This window comes from Cyrtonyx montezumae, unplaced genomic scaffold (genome assembly GCF_038088225.1).
Source record: "Cyrtonyx montezumae isolate F1298 unplaced genomic scaffold, pur_monq_1.0 scaffold_2, whole genome shotgun sequence".
Classification (NCBI taxonomy): Eukaryota; Metazoa; Chordata; class Aves; order Galliformes; family Odontophoridae; genus Cyrtonyx; species Cyrtonyx montezumae.
In genome coordinates this window covers 47,312,282-47,331,198 of record NW_027071936.1, presented here as the reverse complement: position 1 = coordinate 47,331,198, position 18,917 = coordinate 47,312,282, and the positions used below count along the sequence as shown (strand labels likewise).

The 18,917-nt window shown below is 35.8% G+C and overlaps 1 protein-coding gene across 3 annotated transcripts in view; it reads right to left on the bottom strand.

The window, feature by feature from the left end:
- PDS5A (PDS5 cohesin associated factor A) overlaps positions 1-18,917 on the bottom strand; it is a 71,797-nt gene that overhangs the window by 4,240 nt on the left and 48,640 nt on the right. For 2 of the 3 annotated variants that reach the window (XM_065737108.1, XM_065737106.1), the window contains exons 17-31: positions 18,481-18,596; positions 17,630-17,735; positions 16,901-17,061; positions 14,191-14,314; positions 12,889-13,047; positions 12,559-12,627; positions 11,795-11,931; positions 10,971-11,094; positions 10,506-10,710; positions 9,798-9,912; positions 8,061-8,193; positions 7,317-7,436; positions 6,730-6,792; positions 3,269-3,414; positions 2,249-2,354 (exon numbers count right to left, since the gene is read on the bottom strand). In XM_065737108.1, the coding sequence (XP_065593180.1) occupies positions 2,249-2,354; positions 3,269-3,414; positions 6,730-6,792; positions 7,317-7,436; positions 8,061-8,193; positions 9,798-9,912; positions 10,506-10,710; positions 10,971-11,094; positions 11,795-11,931; positions 12,559-12,627; positions 12,889-13,047; positions 14,191-14,314; positions 16,901-17,061; positions 17,630-17,735; positions 18,481-18,596 (1,884 nt within the window). The remainder of the gene's footprint in view (positions 1-2,248; positions 2,355-3,268; positions 3,415-6,729; positions 6,793-7,316; positions 7,437-8,060; positions 8,194-9,797; positions 9,913-10,505; positions 10,711-10,970; positions 11,095-11,794; positions 11,932-12,558; positions 12,628-12,888; positions 13,048-14,190; positions 14,315-16,900; positions 17,062-17,629; positions 17,736-18,480; positions 18,597-18,917) is intronic. The other variant, XM_065737107.1, reaches the window with a different exon arrangement.

Genomic DNA, 18,917 nt, shown 5'->3' with positions numbered 1-18,917 from the left:
AGAGGGATTGAGGTCAATATAACAAACTGCAAGCCGCTTCAGCTTGCAACAGCAGTTGTTCTGAACAAGCTCCTTTACTGCCTCTATACCAATCTACTGGAGAGAACTGCCAAGTGAGAGCAATGACTTTAGTACAGCAAGTGATATGTCAATAGATGCGAATTTTGAGCACAAACACCAGTGAAAGTACAGCCTACTAAAGCACTAAATAGCATTAAAAGGAGAAAAACATAGCTTGTGTGGAATAAAGGGATTAAGATCTGGTCATCTATGACGCTTACTTGGATAATTCTGCCATGTTTAAATAGGTATGGCTTATTTGCGTGCAAAATAAACAAAGTAATGGAAATGTTTCAGCTTCACGAAGCACTGCCTGGATATGAAAGACAAATGTGTCAATGCAAGGCTCTACACAAAAAATTATTCAGATGGAAACAAAAATTGGATGCTGGATCTTCCCCTGAACGCTAGCTTGTGTAGAGACACAGAGAAAAGAGTATTTAAGAAGCATAGCTGGGAGGACTTAGCAATTTCAACTAATTAAAGTCCCTCACTATTTAAAAGTGCTATGTCTGAACCAAGGATTCATCTGTTAAATATTCTTCCATTTTTATAAATGTTTAAATAAGTCTTGCAGTCTCTGTAATCTTTATTCTGTTTTACAGACACATAGGAGACATTTACAATTGCCATTCAGACTAACTTTACAATCACTCTTCAAAAATTTCCACTAAAACCATCCCTTCAAGAACCTAAAAAACAATTTGAAGAACTATTTCATGAATACTTTCCCTCTTATCTACCTTTTCAGAAGAGCTCTAATTTAGGAAAGAAGAATTAAAAACAGAAAAGAAAAAAAGAAGCATAATACTGTTGAAATATGTGGATTTTACTTTTCTTCATTAGCTCACTGCTGTGAACATGTGGATGTTATTTGTCAAGATCATGAAAATTTCACTTTTTATTGCATAAATTCAAAACATCCATTTATTACTCTGATCTCATCTAATTAAAAGCATCACAGTAAATATTTAAATTCTTAAAATTTGACCATGAGTCATCTGTGTATCCATACATTACAAGAGAAATCCATACTCATTTTAGAATCACAAGACTCATACAGATTGGAAGTGACTTCTGGAAATCACTGTTCCAACCTTCTCTTGGAAATAGGTTACCTTACTTGTTGGCACAGCAATCCCTGGAGAGCAAGTGACATTCCATAATGCTTCTGGGCAACCTATCTCAGTGTTTAGTTTTCCTCACAGTGCATGTATTTTTTTTTTATTTTTTTTTTTGCTTATATCCAAATGGCATTTCCCCTTAACCAACAAGAACAGAAAACCTCCACCTTCTCTGTGAATATATCCTAGGTACTGAAAGACTGATAAAAGTCCCACCACAGCTTCTCTCTTCTGGGCTGAACAAACCTAACTCCTTCAACCTTTCTTTAAATAACAGTTTCTCCAAGCCTTTAATATACTGGTGGCTCTCTGCAGGACTCCTTGTTTTTCAGTACCTGAGGTCACAGGATTCCAGGTATGGTGAAAAGAATGGTCATATAAGACAGAATAATCACATCCCTCGTCTGCTGGCTCTGCTGGTGCAAGCCTATGGTCCGGTTTGCCCTCATGACTGCTAAAGTATACTGCTAACAAGTTCTGCTAGTTTCCCACTGACACAGTCCCCCAGGGCCTTCTTAAAAGACCAGCAACCCCAGGCAGATCCCAGTATGTTATTTGAGCTTAAATATCAAGTCCTACGTGTGGGATGCATTAGTGTTGATAAACTTCATGCACTACATGCTTTGTAAATTAAAAACAAACTGTGAATATTTAGGCCTGGTCATATCTCTCTAATGGAAGTGAAAGAAAGCACTGAAAATCCTCGAGTTTAAACAACATATAGAGCTAGTTGCATGTTTGTTCTAGAGGACCACTTGACATTTTCTAGACAATATATTCAGTTACTGGAAAAATATAAAATAAAGGTGGGTATCTTTTGGAACTTCATAAAAAAGAAGGAAGTCTTTTCTGACATTTTTTTGAGCACAAGTTCTGTAAATTTCTCTAGATAAAATTAACACTGATTTTGAAAATCAGAGGACTTTCACTGGGCTTCGAATTGTACAATTACATTAAATGAAATCTGGCATTATCAATTCCTTAGAGACCATCCACAGTGACACATACTGAAAAAACACCCACTGTCAACCTAATTATACAGTCCATGAAATCCCCGAACATACCTTATTTTTCACAGGTTCTGTCTTTGCTGGTGTGACGGATATAATTCGCACGGGATTTTCATCGTTTTCGCTGACACCAGTTTCTGATATATCTGAACTTTGTTCCCTGGTAGCATAATCAGAGACAAAATAAAGCCAGAATACACAAAACAAGATGTTTACAACTTTTTTATCACAGACACAGTGCCATATAATTATTTTCACAAACACTATGACTGTTACTCTAAACTAATCCGTGTTTCAGATAGAAAAGTCGATGCTAGCAAAGACAGGGAGAAAAAATAAAGACAAGTAGTGCTCAAACTAATTCATACAAACACACAAAGGTTTTAAAAATGATAATCAAGACCATCTCAGCATATGTTATGCACACACATAGCACATTCTTAACTGAATCATGCTTCCCTCTGGCTTTATGAAATGTAGCAACTAGACTTCACTTTCTTTGCTTTCCTTACCCATTTATAACATTCAGTTAAATTATTTCCAAACAAATAAAACTTATCCTAAAATTTGAAAGTGTAAGCTGTTTCTCTAGATTTATGACAAATTTAGAAACTGGATATTACTGGAAGAAAGACAGAATAATACAATCACATGTTGCACCTTTTCAAAGAGCTCCTCTTAAGCACGCTCTTTTCTATTGTTCTTGATCTTAAATGAGTTGAACATTTCAACTACACACAAAAAAAATCCTTACAACCAATCAGGATTAATCCTAATTTATACATCGTAAATGTGAGTTGCAAACATGTATCTCTTGCTACATTACATAATATCACAGGCCAGCCACACCCATACAGTAACACTGTACTGATTTTTTTTTTCCGTTAAAAACAAAAAGCTAAGACTGAGATTTTACCTGTGAGCAACTACTGGAATTTATAAAAACTGGACTAAGTGAGATATCACTGTTCAAATACAGACATACACACCAAATCATCTCCTGTCCTAAGACGAGCAAGTACACTGGAGAACATGAAACACAGGGCCCATGGAAGAACTTTCACACTTCTGTACCTTGATCTATTTCCTGCAGAAGAGCTCAGCTCAGAGTTTACACTGATATTGCTTCCAGTCTCTGATCCTGTAGTTCTAATATACGGTCTCCTTCCAGTTGCAGATAATGGTTTATTTACTGTACCTAATACACCGGTTGGTTTTGGCTAAAAGAAAATGGTTTGATTTTAAAAACAGGAACTTCAGATACATACTTTTAAAATATTTTCACAGAATCACAGAATCATAGGGGTTGGGATTTTTTTCTGGATTAACAGTCTCAGTCATGATCCTATCAGTTTAGAGCTACAGACCTCATATTTAATTAACACGCAGTCCATCACGCTTCTATTCCTCATCATCTAATGGCACTTCATCAATTGTTCTTTCCTACTTTGAAGTGATAGTGCTTATTGAAGTGATAGTGCTTAGACAAGTGTCAGCAAGAGGCAGAATGTTGGATCATACTAGATGACTGAAAGGATGTAGCAACATTCCATATTTGCAAAGCAAAACATCTTTGGGAAAAGGGATTTCAAAATATAATGCAGAATTGGGTTCATTGTACCAGTAGAAAATGCATGTATATCTGTTTCACAGAAAGCAGGTGTAAAGAATCACAGAACACCCTGAGTTGGAAGGGACCCAACAAGGATACACTGAATCCAACTCCTGGCTCAGCACAGAACTATCCAACATTCAAATCGTATTTCTGAGATTGTCATCCAAATGGTTCTTGAACTCTGGCACCTTGGTACTATGACCATCGCCCTAGGGACCCTGCACCAGTACCTGACCATCCTCTGAGGAAGAATCACAGAATCGCAGAGGTTGGAAGGGACCTCAAGAGATCATCGAGTCCAACCCCCCTGCTAAAGCAGGTTCCCTACAATCTGTCACACTGGTAGGCATCCAGACAGGTCATGAATATCTCCATAGAAGGAGGCTCCACCACACTACCTCTCTGGGCAACCTGTTCCAGTGCTCCATCACCCTTACTGTAAAGAAGATCTTCTGCGTGTTTGTATGTAATTTCCTATGTTCAAGTTCTAGGCCACTACTCCTTTTCCTATTGCTACGCACAACCAAGAAGATCCTGGCCTCATCCTTTTGCCTCCCACCCTCCATCAGAGACTTGTAAACCTTAATCAGATCCCCACTCAGCCTTGAAGTTTTGCCCTCTACACCCTTCCCTGTCTTTTTAGCCCTTCTTCAGAACCTCTCAAGTTTTATGTAATTCCTGTACTGTTGTGCCCAAACTTGTACAGGTGAGGTCACGCAGCACAGCAGGACAACTCCTTCCCTTGCACTGCTGGCAGTGCTGGGCCTCATGCACCCAAGGGTACGGTTGGCCTTTACAAGCAGCCAAGGCACAACGTTGAGTCATAATTTCTTAAAACACCATCTATGCTGTGGTACCCTGATACAGGGATGGCATTTTATATCTTGCTAAGGCTGCTGAATGATTTGATCAGGCTGAATTGGCATTAAGATTTTTTTTTAATGTTGTTTTATGAAGAAAACATCTTTGACTTCTCTCAGCTATGTCATATATCTCATATTCATCATGTAATTTCACATTTCCTCAGAGATTAATGCATTCTAACAAGAAAAAAAAATTTCCATGCATGAATGCTGAAGGAAGAGGCAAGAGAGATACCACAGATGTTAGATAACATTTGGCCACCAAAAAGCAACATCTCTGTAAAAAGCCTATCACTGGAGGCTTGTTCAGTAGCTGCATCATCCTAGTACAAATACTGCACAATATTTACTTACTTATTCTTGTAAGATGTCTTATTTGCTCAATTTACTGTGCATTTTTAGAAAACAGGAAGCATTTGGTACAGGTGAGAGAGAATACTTAAGAAATAAAATAAAGTTCTACATAAACAGGCTGTGAACACGAGGCTTTGAAGGTAGAATATCAGTAGGTTCAAAACAAGAGCAGAGAAATATGTGAACAACTCCATAAATAGATATAAAAACCAACAGGCATACATAGAGTCCAGCTTTGCATTAGAAATTATAAATGCTGGGAAGAATACAAAAGAAAGTGGCTAGGACTGCCCAATCGTGTTAATTTGGTCACTGGACAGAAGAAGGCCAGTAGAACTATTGGTCTGATTTAATGGGGTATCTTTGTACATCCGTGTTCTCTGAAAGAGAAGTAAGACAAAAAAAAGAGTGCCTGTGCATTCTATTGGAGCGTGGAATGGAACTTTGTTTTCCCAAAACACTGAGAATTATTTAAATAATGCTAACTTGACACAGGACACAATTACAACAGTAAGTAGATAACCACCAGCCTACTACCAAGTGCTATCCATGAAGGAATAGCTTATAAAAGGTAGTCTTCTGCCCACCTCCTCTCTGCCTAACATAATGCCAACACTTGCTAAATGAGCACACAACTATTTACACGCCCCCATCCCTATCTTCCTGCCAGTGTAACAAGCTTAACCAGCTCACTGAGCAGCATCCAGGCTAGTGCTGAAGTGTGAACACGAAGTGAAGCATTCTGCCAGCTGAGCAGAACTCACCCACGTGAACTGCTCTGATAGCAGTTTTTGTAAAGAAAAAAAAAATGCATGAGGAGCAGCAGTTTGAGATGATAAAGCTATTGATGGAGTGACCATTTCTTTCTGCCCTTAACATGAACAATTACTACAAAGTTCTGCTCTTACTGAAGACTTTAGTAGTAGTTCACTCAACACAGAACGTATAAACTTTGTATGGCTTTTTCATTTTCATTAGAGACATAATTTATACTGTTCTTTTGCATGTCAGCCACATTGTTTCACTAAACTCAAGAAATCAATCTGTTAGCTTTGTGAGCTACTATAAAAAGCATTCCAACAAACTTTAAATGTAACCTAGGAATTCAAAAAAAGAAAGAAAGAATCCCCCTAAAAAACAATGGCTGGCAGAATGGCTGGAATAGATTGTTGCTTATGTTTTCCCTCCACTGGAAAGACTTGGTATTTTCTGTCCCACATAGAATGTCAGCCAAATTATATCTGAAATAAAATGAGCTGATCAGAAGAATGTAGACATTTGTGGTTAAATTTAAGAGCTTTAGCAGCTATACTGAAAGTAGTATGAAGAAAAATCTAAGATATTCAACCCCAGCAACATCAGTTAAATTAAGTATCTGAATTATAATTTTGTCACAGTAACCTGAATAAAGAAAAAGCCTGTCATTATGTGAAAAAATGTGGTTAATCAAGAACCTATGCCACTGTTACCTTTGTGTTCTCCTTCCTCTGTACTACCTTGGAGTTTTGTCCTCACCAAGTAGTATGTGGAGTTAAATGCATTCATTATTCCATCAAGTAAATGAATAATGAATCACTGCACACAAACTCTTGATACAATTTTTATGGTATCACAGTTCTTTTATGATTTATTATCAAACTAAGGAGAACACTTAAAAATCACAATAATCTTCAAATTAATTATAACTTGACAGAATACACTACCTTTCCTGTCAAAAGAAGAACCCTTGTCTCTTCTGAAATGTAATTCCGGTCATTGGAAAAATCCTATTTAAAAAATAAATAGAAAATAAAAAAAATAATTTGCATTTGATCTCTCAATCTTGCTGTTTTTACGTATACGTGATTGATTTCTCAGGAGTGATGGTACTGTGAAGTGCTACTACACAGTATGACTTCTGCAGCAAACAAAACAGCCAGTTATTAACAGCTACAACAATGCCACAGATAACATCAAAAATATCCCCTTTTTCTTTTTGAATGTTTTGCATTCTAATTAGATATAAAACCAGAATATACATATATCCCCATACATTCAGATGAACTTGTACAACACTTAAACAAAATGATCTAGCAATACCTGCTGGCATGTTGATGTTTACTCTAAACAGCTCTCAGCAGGCCACAAACATTTCTGGCAAACGTTAGCTGAGACACAGCTAGCGCAGCATACAGCTGGTGATACCAATTACATTGTTGAGGATAATATATATGCATTTTCCTGTAACATGATCTCAACAATCAAAGAATTTCCCCCTATTACTCTGGAAATTAAATTAACAAAAATTTACCTTTTCAGGTTGTGTAAAAAATTTGGTTGGCAACACAGGGTCCTTTGGTGAATCTGCATTGCATAAAGCACTTTTACTGTTGATTACACACAGTGCTACATCACATACAGTATAAAGTTTCTGAAGAAAAGAAGAACATCATGTTTAGAAATTACTTTCTGTTTTTGTAGGTGTACAGAGAATGCAGTTCTTTATCAAGTTGAATCTGTATGTAAAATAACCACTACTAAGGACATATTTTGTAATTACATCATTAACCACACTGTTGGCTCTTCTCAAAAGGAGAATTCCTCATTTTTCACATTATACTATTTAATAAAAAATAAAAAAAACCTACAGATGTCTAAGCTGTACAATAGAAGCTCTTAAATCATCATAAATGGTTTTCTCATCTCTGCTGGTAACCAATATATTTAACAGCAGCCATACACTACAGTATTTCCCAAAAGCAGAAAATAATTGCGTTGGAAAATTAGATATTTGGAATTAAAGTAAGTACCACAGAATAACAGGAATAATAACAAATTTTGTTTAACAACTTCTCCAGTACTGCTTGCTGGCTAAGACCAACAAGTTTCCGAAAGAATGAAACTGGAAGCATACAGACAATGCTTGCAATTAGCACACTCTGAAAGATTAAAATGTCTGAGCTAATGCTTTTAAACGCCTCTAAATCCAGTCCAGCAAGTACCTTGTGAAACCCTTAGCCCATCTCCAAACACTTATCTGAACTACACTTCTTACTTCATTGGCCTTTGGCTCATCAGGAGACTGAGCATCTCGTGTAAGCTTGATGTTTTCTGCCATCTTTTTCATGAAGGCATGGCTATTGTTCTCGTTCTTTGTCATTAAAACTTCAAGCATGAACCACAGGCACCTAAAAAGCCATAAAACCACATTTGTATTCCAACTTTTACGCAGTAGCTTTTTTGGGGAATGAAAAAAAGAAAAAAGCCAGCTGTACTAGTTCTTCCTTAAGCAACCATAGTTAATTTGAAAATATCATAAACAGATAGTATCCAAAGAAATGAACAGATACTAGGTCTTATAATTGTAACTGTTTCAGTCGTACTCTTCAGAATAGAAAGAAGAATTCCAGCACCTTGTAGATGAAATTCCATAATCACTGTCTCAGGCTATGGCTGTGATGCTGCCAACTATGTATCATGACCACACTCAAAACTTGCTTAAAATATACGACTGTTCCAGTGTTACCAACACTACATAAACACTGGAACTGACATTCTAGAGGATCCTTAGTGAATAGGTCACACATGGCTGATGCAATAGAAGAACAGTCACATAAGGAAAGTTTATCCTCTGCATGCATTTCACTATTCCTTCGGAACATGAATTCAGAAGGAAAAAACATTGTTTTTTGAGATAGAGACAACCACCACCACAACTCTACAGGACAGCCTTAAAAGACTTTGTAAGTGTACAGATTACAGATAAGGAACTCACAAAGCATGTATTTACTTTATTTGACTGCATTTAGGCCACATAAAACCCAAGATGAACTGAGACCACTGCAAAACACACTGCCAGTCTGCTTCTAGGAGTGTAAAAGCATCTATGTCAACACTTTAAAAATGAACACTGTAACTCTTGGAAGCCTTGAAAGAAATGCTGTATTATATTAGGAGAAAAATGTTTTGGATTCGTCTCAGGAAACTCTTCAGAGAAGGATTCCTGCCAAAATTCCTGTACATAGCATTTCTTTCTTCGGAGCAGTCCTCTCTGGCTAGTTCTGCCAGCCTGTGACAAGAATGAGGGAGGAAATCTGGCAACAAAGGAGAGCTACAAGGGATGTCCAAAAATCTCTGTGTACTAGAAAGTACTTCTTGGAGAAGTATTAACAACTGCAAATCAGAACTTGTTCGCTTCTGGATAAAACAGTGAAGTACACAGTGGAGTACTTTCAGGTGTTGCCAAAAACAAGGAGTCCTCGAAAAAAATCCCAGACTTCATTATTAGGTAAGAAGTCTTTCTTGACTCCAGGTTCTGACCAGGTGCGAGTCAAGTAACTCAGAAATCAGAAGAAATTGAGAGTTTTCAATTAAATAAGAAAATCAAACTGGGATTCTCACAGATACAAGTGCAAAAAGAATTAAGATATGAACTTCTCTATTTGTGCAACTAATTGTTTTTCTAGTTTTATATATATATATATATATATATATATATATACATTGCAGTATGACATTGTAAGTGCTTTTTTAGCACCGAAGCAAGTTAGGTTACAGCTCCATCCAGAATGAATACAAGAGAGAAACAAAACACAAAAAAAAAACCAAGGGCAACGTGGAGAGAGGGATGCCTAAACTATTAATAAAAGTTGATGGTCACCATTTGGGTTTTCAGAATATACTGCTAAACAGTACACAGTGTTTTGCAATATGCTGTTGATAAAACAAGAGTCCACTTTCCTAATAATTTTTTCAAGCACAGGAAATAGTTCTAGAATCATTTAACACTTACTCTTTGACATCACGAAGCTGATCAACATCCTGAGGTTTTGTGAAATCTGGATCATGTGCCAGTAAGTGAATCATATATGGTACCACATATTCAGGCAGCAAGGACAGCAATTTTTCTGCAGCAAGAAACAAGAATCATAACTAATCTCTTTGTTATATATACATACACACATGCATCACAAGAAGAAAACATTTTCAAGTATTACTTTTTCAAATACAGAACATAAAACTTCAATTTGCATTCTTTTTCCTGCAGACTCTGCTTTCCAGAATCATAGAATGGTTTGGGTTGGAAGGGACCCTGAAGATCACCTTGTTCTGACCCCCTTGCTATAGGCAGACACATCCCACTAAACCAGACTGCCTCATCATGAAAAATAGATTAGTTTTACTACTTTAAAACTATTTGTCCTCACATCAGGAAGAGATTGTAAAACCTAACATCAGAAAACAAAATTTTATTTCTCAATCAAAACAGCCACCAGAGGAACAATATTGGACTTCACATGTGTATTTCTCAGTGATGTACAGAAAAGTATTTTACGGTTAATGCTGAAGTAAATTTAGATTTGAGTGTGTTAAATATAAAAAATGAGAAAACAAACTTCATATCTATTTAGAAAAGCAATTTGCTTAACTTTCAATGATTAGTGCTTCCAATTCAGTACTCAAACAATTGTATTCTGCACAACTTTACTGAAATACTAACCGTTAGCCATAGGATTCTGCTTAATATATTCTCTTCGTATGCTGATGTTTTTAAGCAAGCACTGTCTGGCATGTGCTCTTCTCTCTTTCACAGGATCTTTGGCACACAAAGCAAAAATTGCCATATATTCCAAAGGGAGCAGTAATTTCACAAGTGCTTTATGCAGTTTCTGGGCAAATATCTGCCTCACTTGGTAGCACTCATCCTATAGCAAAATAAAACATAAGAATGCAACCACAACAATCTTGCTTAAAACAAAACAAAAATGAAAAACATCAAACTGAAATGATGGTGAAACATATTTTAACAATATCAGCAATTGTAGTATAATAAATATTTGAAGCTTCAAGAACTCTTGAAAGCTGTGATGAGCAATATTAAATAATCAATTTAGCAGCAACAAAAGCTCGGACGTAAGGACTTCGAACTCTTAAGAGTCACTTCAATTTAGAAGTATTTACTTACATTAATGACAAGTGCACAGAGTTGGAACTGTTCTGGGGTAATTATTTCATGGTAACACGGTTCCTGTGCAAGCTTCATTATTGCACTGCCAGCAGCTAATCGTAGTCGAGACATATCGGACTTACTATACAAACACAAGAGGGAAAAATCCCAAACCTCTGCTTAAATTACTTACATATCACAATTCTTTTTACAACATCATTCAATGAACAATCAAGGTTTCTCCCAGTCACACCAGATCAGGGCTCAATAGCTTTGTATTAGGTTAAATTAACCCAATGACATTTGTGACAATAAGGTGCTCCGCTCTCCCCCTAGAAACTTAATTTCATTAAAACAGTGAAATTAGAAGAATCAAGCTTCTTGTTTGCATACCACTATGTAAATCAAAGCAACTCATTTGTCACAGATTTCCCTTACCCTCTGCTGAATGGACATGTGGTATAAAAGTAACCTCACATTGGAAGATGGTCCACTCAAAATTGCCCCAACTCTTAAATGTATTAAATCTGATCATTCAGTTATTTTCAAAGAAACTCCTGCAGGTCTCTTTGGAATGTCTTTTACTAGCAAGATACCTACAGTGTTCTGAGTTAGATCATGAGTAGATCACAAGAAAGAATTAATGTCAAGAATACTTCAATATAAGTCATTCCGCTCCTTAATTTTCAACTCCAGTCAGCTCCTCCTACTATCCAATACTACCCAACATTATCTTCACCATAAGATTCCAAAAGGGCTCAAATAATCAATGTTCTTTAATATACTAATATATATAAATCCACAACAATATCATTACAAGTCTAAAAGTAACAGAATCCGACCTGATTCGCTTCTGTTCTGTCAGGTCTCCTTCACTGACAAGCATGGCTGATAACAATCGGAGTGTGGAATTTGCAGATTTTGACTGGTTGTTTTTCATACCCAACAGCCAGCGTACCAAAAGTTTAATTGCTTGCACCTATCAAAAATGGACAACCAATTAACTTACCTCCTAGACTTGATACATGCTACAATCTACTTCTGTCAAACTCACACTTCCAAAGGCTTCTACTTATCAGAATTCATATATTTTAAAAGGAACAGAACAAAGCAGGAATATTTACAGAAATAGAAAGGATCTATTAACTATGGTTCAGTGCCTTCTCACAAGTGCATGTATGATACCTGCTACATTATCAAAAATAAAAGCAACTAGACAATCACAGTACATAGCTTATCAAGGAGAAGAAAGAAAATTTGAAGTCTCAATTCATTTTAAGTTTATTTACAATCAATAGAGACTAATGACCTCTCTTACAAGGAAAGCTACAACTTTTGGTTGTCTTCATTTTCCCAATGCTCAATATACTCACTCAGCATCAGTAAATGAAGACACCAAAATGTATGGTTTCCACCAGTTTTGTAATTGAGCGTTTATATAATCGACAGAAAATCTAGAACAGTACTTCTAAAAATCTAATACAAAAGTAATTACAGAGATTTACTAAACTCTAAAGAGATTTTTCATACTCTTCACTGCACAACTTCAAAATGGTATGTTTTTAAACTCAAATATGTACATTATTATTGGCAGCTGACCATTCACCTTTGCTAGTACTTCTGGAGAAACCTCTTCATCTGGAGACCACAACTTCCCATTTTTCTCACCTGTTGACTACAGATACTCATGTAAGTTTAAGAACTGGTTCAACCCATACAGAAAACGTAAGGAAATGAACAAAAGAGATTTTTGGACTGAACCTATTTCATAGATCAGATTTTTCTACCATGCAATACTCTTTACTAATCATTTATACAACATTCCTCTACTGAAACACTTTGCAAATACAAAGCAAAACAGAACAGCTCTGTTCCCCACAGAGTTAATAACAGGCAAAAAGAACTGTGTAGACTTAACAAAAAAAGAAAATCTTACCCTGTCATTCATTAGAAGATCTTTCACAATGAAATTTGCAACAACAGATTTCATTGGAGAAGCAAACTGGTCTGGTGCCAACATAGAAATATGACCCAGTGAGACTAATGGAGTTATAAGTTGTTCTGGTACATCAGCATTCAAACTTCTACTAAGAGGCTGAGGAAAAAAAAATTATACATATAAACACGTATTAAAAATGAGCTATAGATATGTAAATCACCATGCCTAAAAATAGCTTATGTTCATACTGGGCTGCAGATGACTTTTACAGTTTTCTTCATAAGAATTAGTAACATTTGCAAAACAAAACAGAGAAAGAATGCAGTTTCCCAATCGACAGAATAACTAAAATCTCACATGAGATGGGGTCACAATGATTTTATGTTCTCATCCCGTTTTAATAGTGAAACACATTAAATCCTGGGAGAAATAGGTGAAAACTCAACTCTATACTCTTCATGAGTTGTGAAAATCTGAACTGCAGCTGACAAACGTCAGAAAATAATGGCAGGTTAAAAAAAACCCTAACAACTGTACAACCCTGTAAATAGGGCTGATACTGGTGATCAGTATTTTCCTTCTAGACAACAGTTATGATGATAATTCTGTGTTCCTGTTCCAGTACCTTTCCATAGTAAACCTGATAGTAGAGAAGGGAACGTGAACTCACACTCTCATGTAAGTCTAAGCAGAGATTAAACACTGTAAACCTAACTCAAAGATTTTCACACTTCTGAATTATATGTATGTTCAAAGATGGCCACAGTGAATAATCTATGATATTTGACAAGTGCACATTAATGTTAGTATTATTTAAGACCTTATAGTAAGAAATAACTTCTCGGCCCTACATGATTTTTTGCTCTACCACACTTCTAAGTAAGAGAGGAGTGAGCTTCACTTATAGTTGTGTATTACTCTGCATTCATTTTCTTAGTGAGAAAGTACTACACAGAGACCTTAAAGCATGGGAACTCAATATGGTTAGAAAGTAGAGGATGTTAATCCCTGTTTAATATCTGCTACACGCATTCTCGTGAGATTTGGTGTGAAACATTCCAGCATAATTAATTTTTGTCTAACTTCTCCCATAGAGACAAAAAACGGAGTAACTTGTGTATCAGAATATTACAAAAAAGACTATAAGAAACAGAAATACTTAATAATTTTCTATCACAAAAGTAATAACTACCATACACTTGTAGATTTCATATATTATCTGCTAATTAAAAATAGAAATTCATTATTAGTCTCACTAAGAATAGAAACAAATCTTAAAAGCAAAAAAGCAAGACATACCTCAAAGATCTGAGCAAGTTGCACTTCTTTATTTGAAAATATGGCATGTATACAGTGAACGGCTTGTTTTGCCTGATGGGGAGTGCCTCTTTTTGCTTTCTGATGCAGAATTGGAATTAAAGTTCTGCAAACATTAAATAAAACACTTCAAAATACAATCTGTGATCTACAAAACATAAAACTTTTCACCCATACAGATACATCTCTACAGAACGTGATCTTACAAATCATGCATTCTTTTGCTCTGTACAAAAAAGATCCTGATAATAAATTAAAAACCAAAACAAAATGTTATTTAATATTACCTGTTGAACTTCTGACTTTACACAGGCAGAAAAATGGCCCAGAGGGAAAATCAAACATGAAAGAAAACGACCATCAAAATAAGGTTATTAAGGAAGCTAAGTATAATGCGCAGGGAAACCAACAGCAGGGTAAACTCTTGGGCATGTTATCCCTGTCAGGCTTGGAAGCAATGGGGCTGAAGAAAATTTATATAACCTAGGAACAGCTGTTCAACATTAGTGGGTTTACAGGCTGTTACTGCTCTAACTTTGGTCTTTATTTACAGTGTATGAACAGATCAGTAACTGCTTTGAGTTTTCATATTTGAGACCCCTGAAATCCATTTGCTGATCAGGTCACTGAGGGAAAGCGCAGGGCAGAAGTCACTGCAGGGAGTCCTGAGAGTGAGGGAAGGCTGGCCCATCACCTGAGATAACATCTGAGATACTGACTCACGATCTTTACCACTTGGTAACTGAGTCAGGATGACAGAACTGCCTACAGAACGCCTGACAGAGAAACATTTCAAAAAATCCTAGCTTCTTGAAAAGTAACAATACAGCATTAGGTACGCACATTACTTAGTGCTAACACACTAGTTAGCTCACTAATGCATTCTATGTAATCAAAAGTAGCAACAACGGGTGGAAGAAAAAATACTGACAGCATCTTCACTACTCTCAAACTAAGGTAAATCTGCATTTTAATGTGTACCTTTGTGTATAAACATGTACAAGTTTACACGTGGTCTATAGGCTCTACTGAAGCGTGGTCAGTGCTTTCAGCAGACTCTGGAACCATATGGAATTCCTGTCCATGAACTGGGGCACAAAACAATTTGTTTCTCATATGAGGAAGAACTTGGGCTACTCCTGGTAAACCCTATTCCAAAAGAACAGCAACTAGTCTGCATAACGTTGATTAAAAAATAAATAAATAAAAAACCCAAATAGATTACTTGAAACAACTATTTTTCACTTACGATAAACACCATTGAACATATGAAATCTAGAATATCTGCTTGTATTGTCTTTTTATTTGTGTCAGTGCAAATACTGACCTCATTTTGTCTTTCAGAATGGTAACCTGACTCAACTGCTCATGCTACGAGCTAGATCTCCATTTTGATGTTCATACTTGTAAGTTATTTAAAACTCAACTGTGAATATACTTTAGCAGTATCTGGCTGAAATGTAACGTCAGAAGTAATGCTGGCAATATCAGCTCCTTTGACATAAGATGATGCACCCCATCAATGCAAAGCCCTATTAATCTCTAGAACTTATGGAAATGACACTGACAAACAGGCAGCTTGGCTTCTCCTCTTTACCTACAAATGTCTTAAAAGGTGCCTTGTATGTGAACTTGTAGCATTTTTCTCTTGCCCAGGACTGATTCACAGAATCATCATGCTCATAAAAATAAATCTTCAAGATCATCACATCCAATCATAACCTTAACCTATCAAGTCTCATTGTTAAGCTATGTTGGTTAGTGCTATGTCCACACAACTCTTAAATACATCCAGGGATAGTAACTTTACCACTTCCCCAGGCAGGCCACTTCAATGCTTGATCGCCACCTCCATGAGCAAATTCTTCCTAATGTTCAATCTAAACAAGGTTTCCAATCTATACCAGGTTTCTCAAAGAGAGTCCCACGGTCTAAAAAGCTAAATCTCTGGATATGAGTTATATCCTGCAACCATTCAAAATCGTATGAATGACTGAGGTTAAATGTTCAGTTCATGGAGAACCATGAGTATGCATTTTTGCACAGCAGTAATACTGCCAGTATTTCGACACATAAGAACTTGTAACCTCTGCTTTATAACCTGCACTAGTTAGTTACTAGAAGGCTGATTTCACCATTTCAGATGCCAGCCACCAAGTTGTGAAGTCTGTGAATACTCAGTAGATTACACAGCTTTAATCAACAGTTAAAGCATGAATAGTATGATGACAACTTATAGAGAGCCGTTTATTCTTTCTTAGAAATTCATGTCTCCCTTCAGACCATTTCTCCATTTGCTTCATAACACTGGTTAACTAGAGATAATATTTTCACTCCTTAGAAAGATAGAAAATATTGTGTGAAGGAAATCATTGTGCCAAGAAATTGCATTTCCACCATATTTTTGTCGTTGCTTGCTTTGTAACCTGGAAAACTTGCTACGCTCTGGTTTCAAAGTCTATTGAAAGAGGACTTTTAAAAAGTAGGTAGCTTCCTAAATAGATAAATAAATACCACAACAGGGAATTTAAAAACGAAGAAACAGAAACTTAGTGAAAGAATACAAAGTGGTGGGAGATAAGCTGTTCATATTCACAACACTACAAAGTAATTCAGTGTATTGCCCCTAAAGTTAACTACCAAGTGCCAGAAGTCCGCGTATGAAAAACAGCACGTAAAGAAATACACTCACGATCTTATCTGTGGCAGGTCTGTTTCTATTTTGTGACCCGTGTTTCTGAAAATCTGAATGGCTGCCTCAGCTACCTTATCATCTTCCATCCTGAGGCACTGCAGCAGAGACTCATAGGTCTCTGCAGAGTGAAACGAGGTAGGATGTGTAAAGGACAGAACCTGTAAATACACATTAAACCAAAGGTATAAAGGTATATTTCTCCAAGGTGAAAAAAAACAGAAAAACAAACTTACAGCTGTTTATGAGCCTTATCAGCAACACAAATAGCTACTATATGCTCACATGAGACTATTACACTCAATAACTGCATTTTTGTTATACATTTTCAAATAAATTCACTTACACTTTACTCTTTAGAGCCTTCTCTCCTCAAAACATTTCATAAAATAAAATAATATTTGAATATGGAAAAACATCTATTAAAACGAATACTCATCCAAGATTATTCACTTATATTCCAGACTACTTAAGAACACTTAACAACTACATTTAATCGAACTGAAATCTTAATTTCTCCATAATCTCTAGTCTCTGAGCAGAGATCAAGAAAGCATTAGTAATCAAAACTACTCTGTCATTACAAAAGTTAGCTAAATAATAGCTTTCATACAATTAAAAATATTTTAATTATAACTATTAATAACACACATTCTTTACTAACACCACTGCCATTCCTTCCTTTAAAAAACATAGCTACTTTAATGTAGATTATGTAATATAAATTACCTTGAGAAGTTCAAGTCCTGCACGAATTGCAGTATCAGGACTTACACCCTCCTCTTCATCATCAGCTGTCCCCTCTATTGATTTATTCATCAATTTTACTAGTGCACTTAAATAAGAAACAGAAGAACAAACTAACTAAAACAAAAGCAGTAAATGAACTTGAAAACATGCAATGTCAACTCTGAGCAGCAAGATTACCTGGTTTGTATAACAATTTAAGGGACAGTGGTTGTCTGGTTTGTGTTTTATTTATTTTTGTGTTTGTGTTATAATTCTTTTTCACAAATTAAACTATTGCATTATTCCTTTTTACCTTCTGACTTATCTTAATGCAAAATTTAATTGCTTAGAAAAAAGAAAGACACATTGGCAGCATTCAGATCAACACAGAGTTGCACGTTTCAGAATATAATTAGGTTGCCAGACAAGTCTCAAAAGGAATAGAAACAGTCTCTTACTCAATCTCATAAAAATTAATTAATTCAGCTGTTACATTGAAGACTGTGTTGCAGTTAACTATGTGAAAACTATGATCATTATATTCACTTTACACTCCACAAATAGCAGTTTCACTGGGAACCACTACTATATTTTAAAATCATCTGCAGATTTAGCATTGCAAAGAAGAACAACCCCTCCCCTCCCCCTTGAAAAAACAACAAAAAAACCCACAAGTCCTTAGAAAAAAAAGTCCTGCTAGAAACGTGAGAAATTTATGTAAAATTCATATTTTTAAAATGTCAATCTACAGTTAGGGCATACTAACTTAAATCCCAAGAACACTTTTTTTTTTTTGTTACTTAAATAAACTTTGTAATCATCCATGAGTTCGTACAATCTTCCAAACTTACCTAATGGCTTCTGAGTCAATATGTACAGGAGCAATTCTTTCCAAAAGAAATTTGACCATTTCCAGAAAAGGATTTGTTGGCTGCTTAGGATTCGCAAGTTTCCGAGCTATCTCTCTCTACAAGAATATTATATTACAAAAAAAAAATTATTCTCATTTTAATTTTTTGCTAAGCATGTTGAATAAGTTAAAAATAACTAGTTCTTTTATCTACAGAAATTATATACAAAATCAATGACATGTATTTTAAGGAGGTCTGTTGTTATCCCTGTATCTTTCTTCACCACATTATAATGAAAGTAGGCATGCTTCACAACAGTATTAAAACTCAAGTTGCATGTAGGCTTCTAATAAGAGTTTCTTAGGTGCTTCTTAAGGAATTGCAGACTGGATTCAAAACAGAACCAAGGAAGTGCCAAATGCATCACAGACAGAATT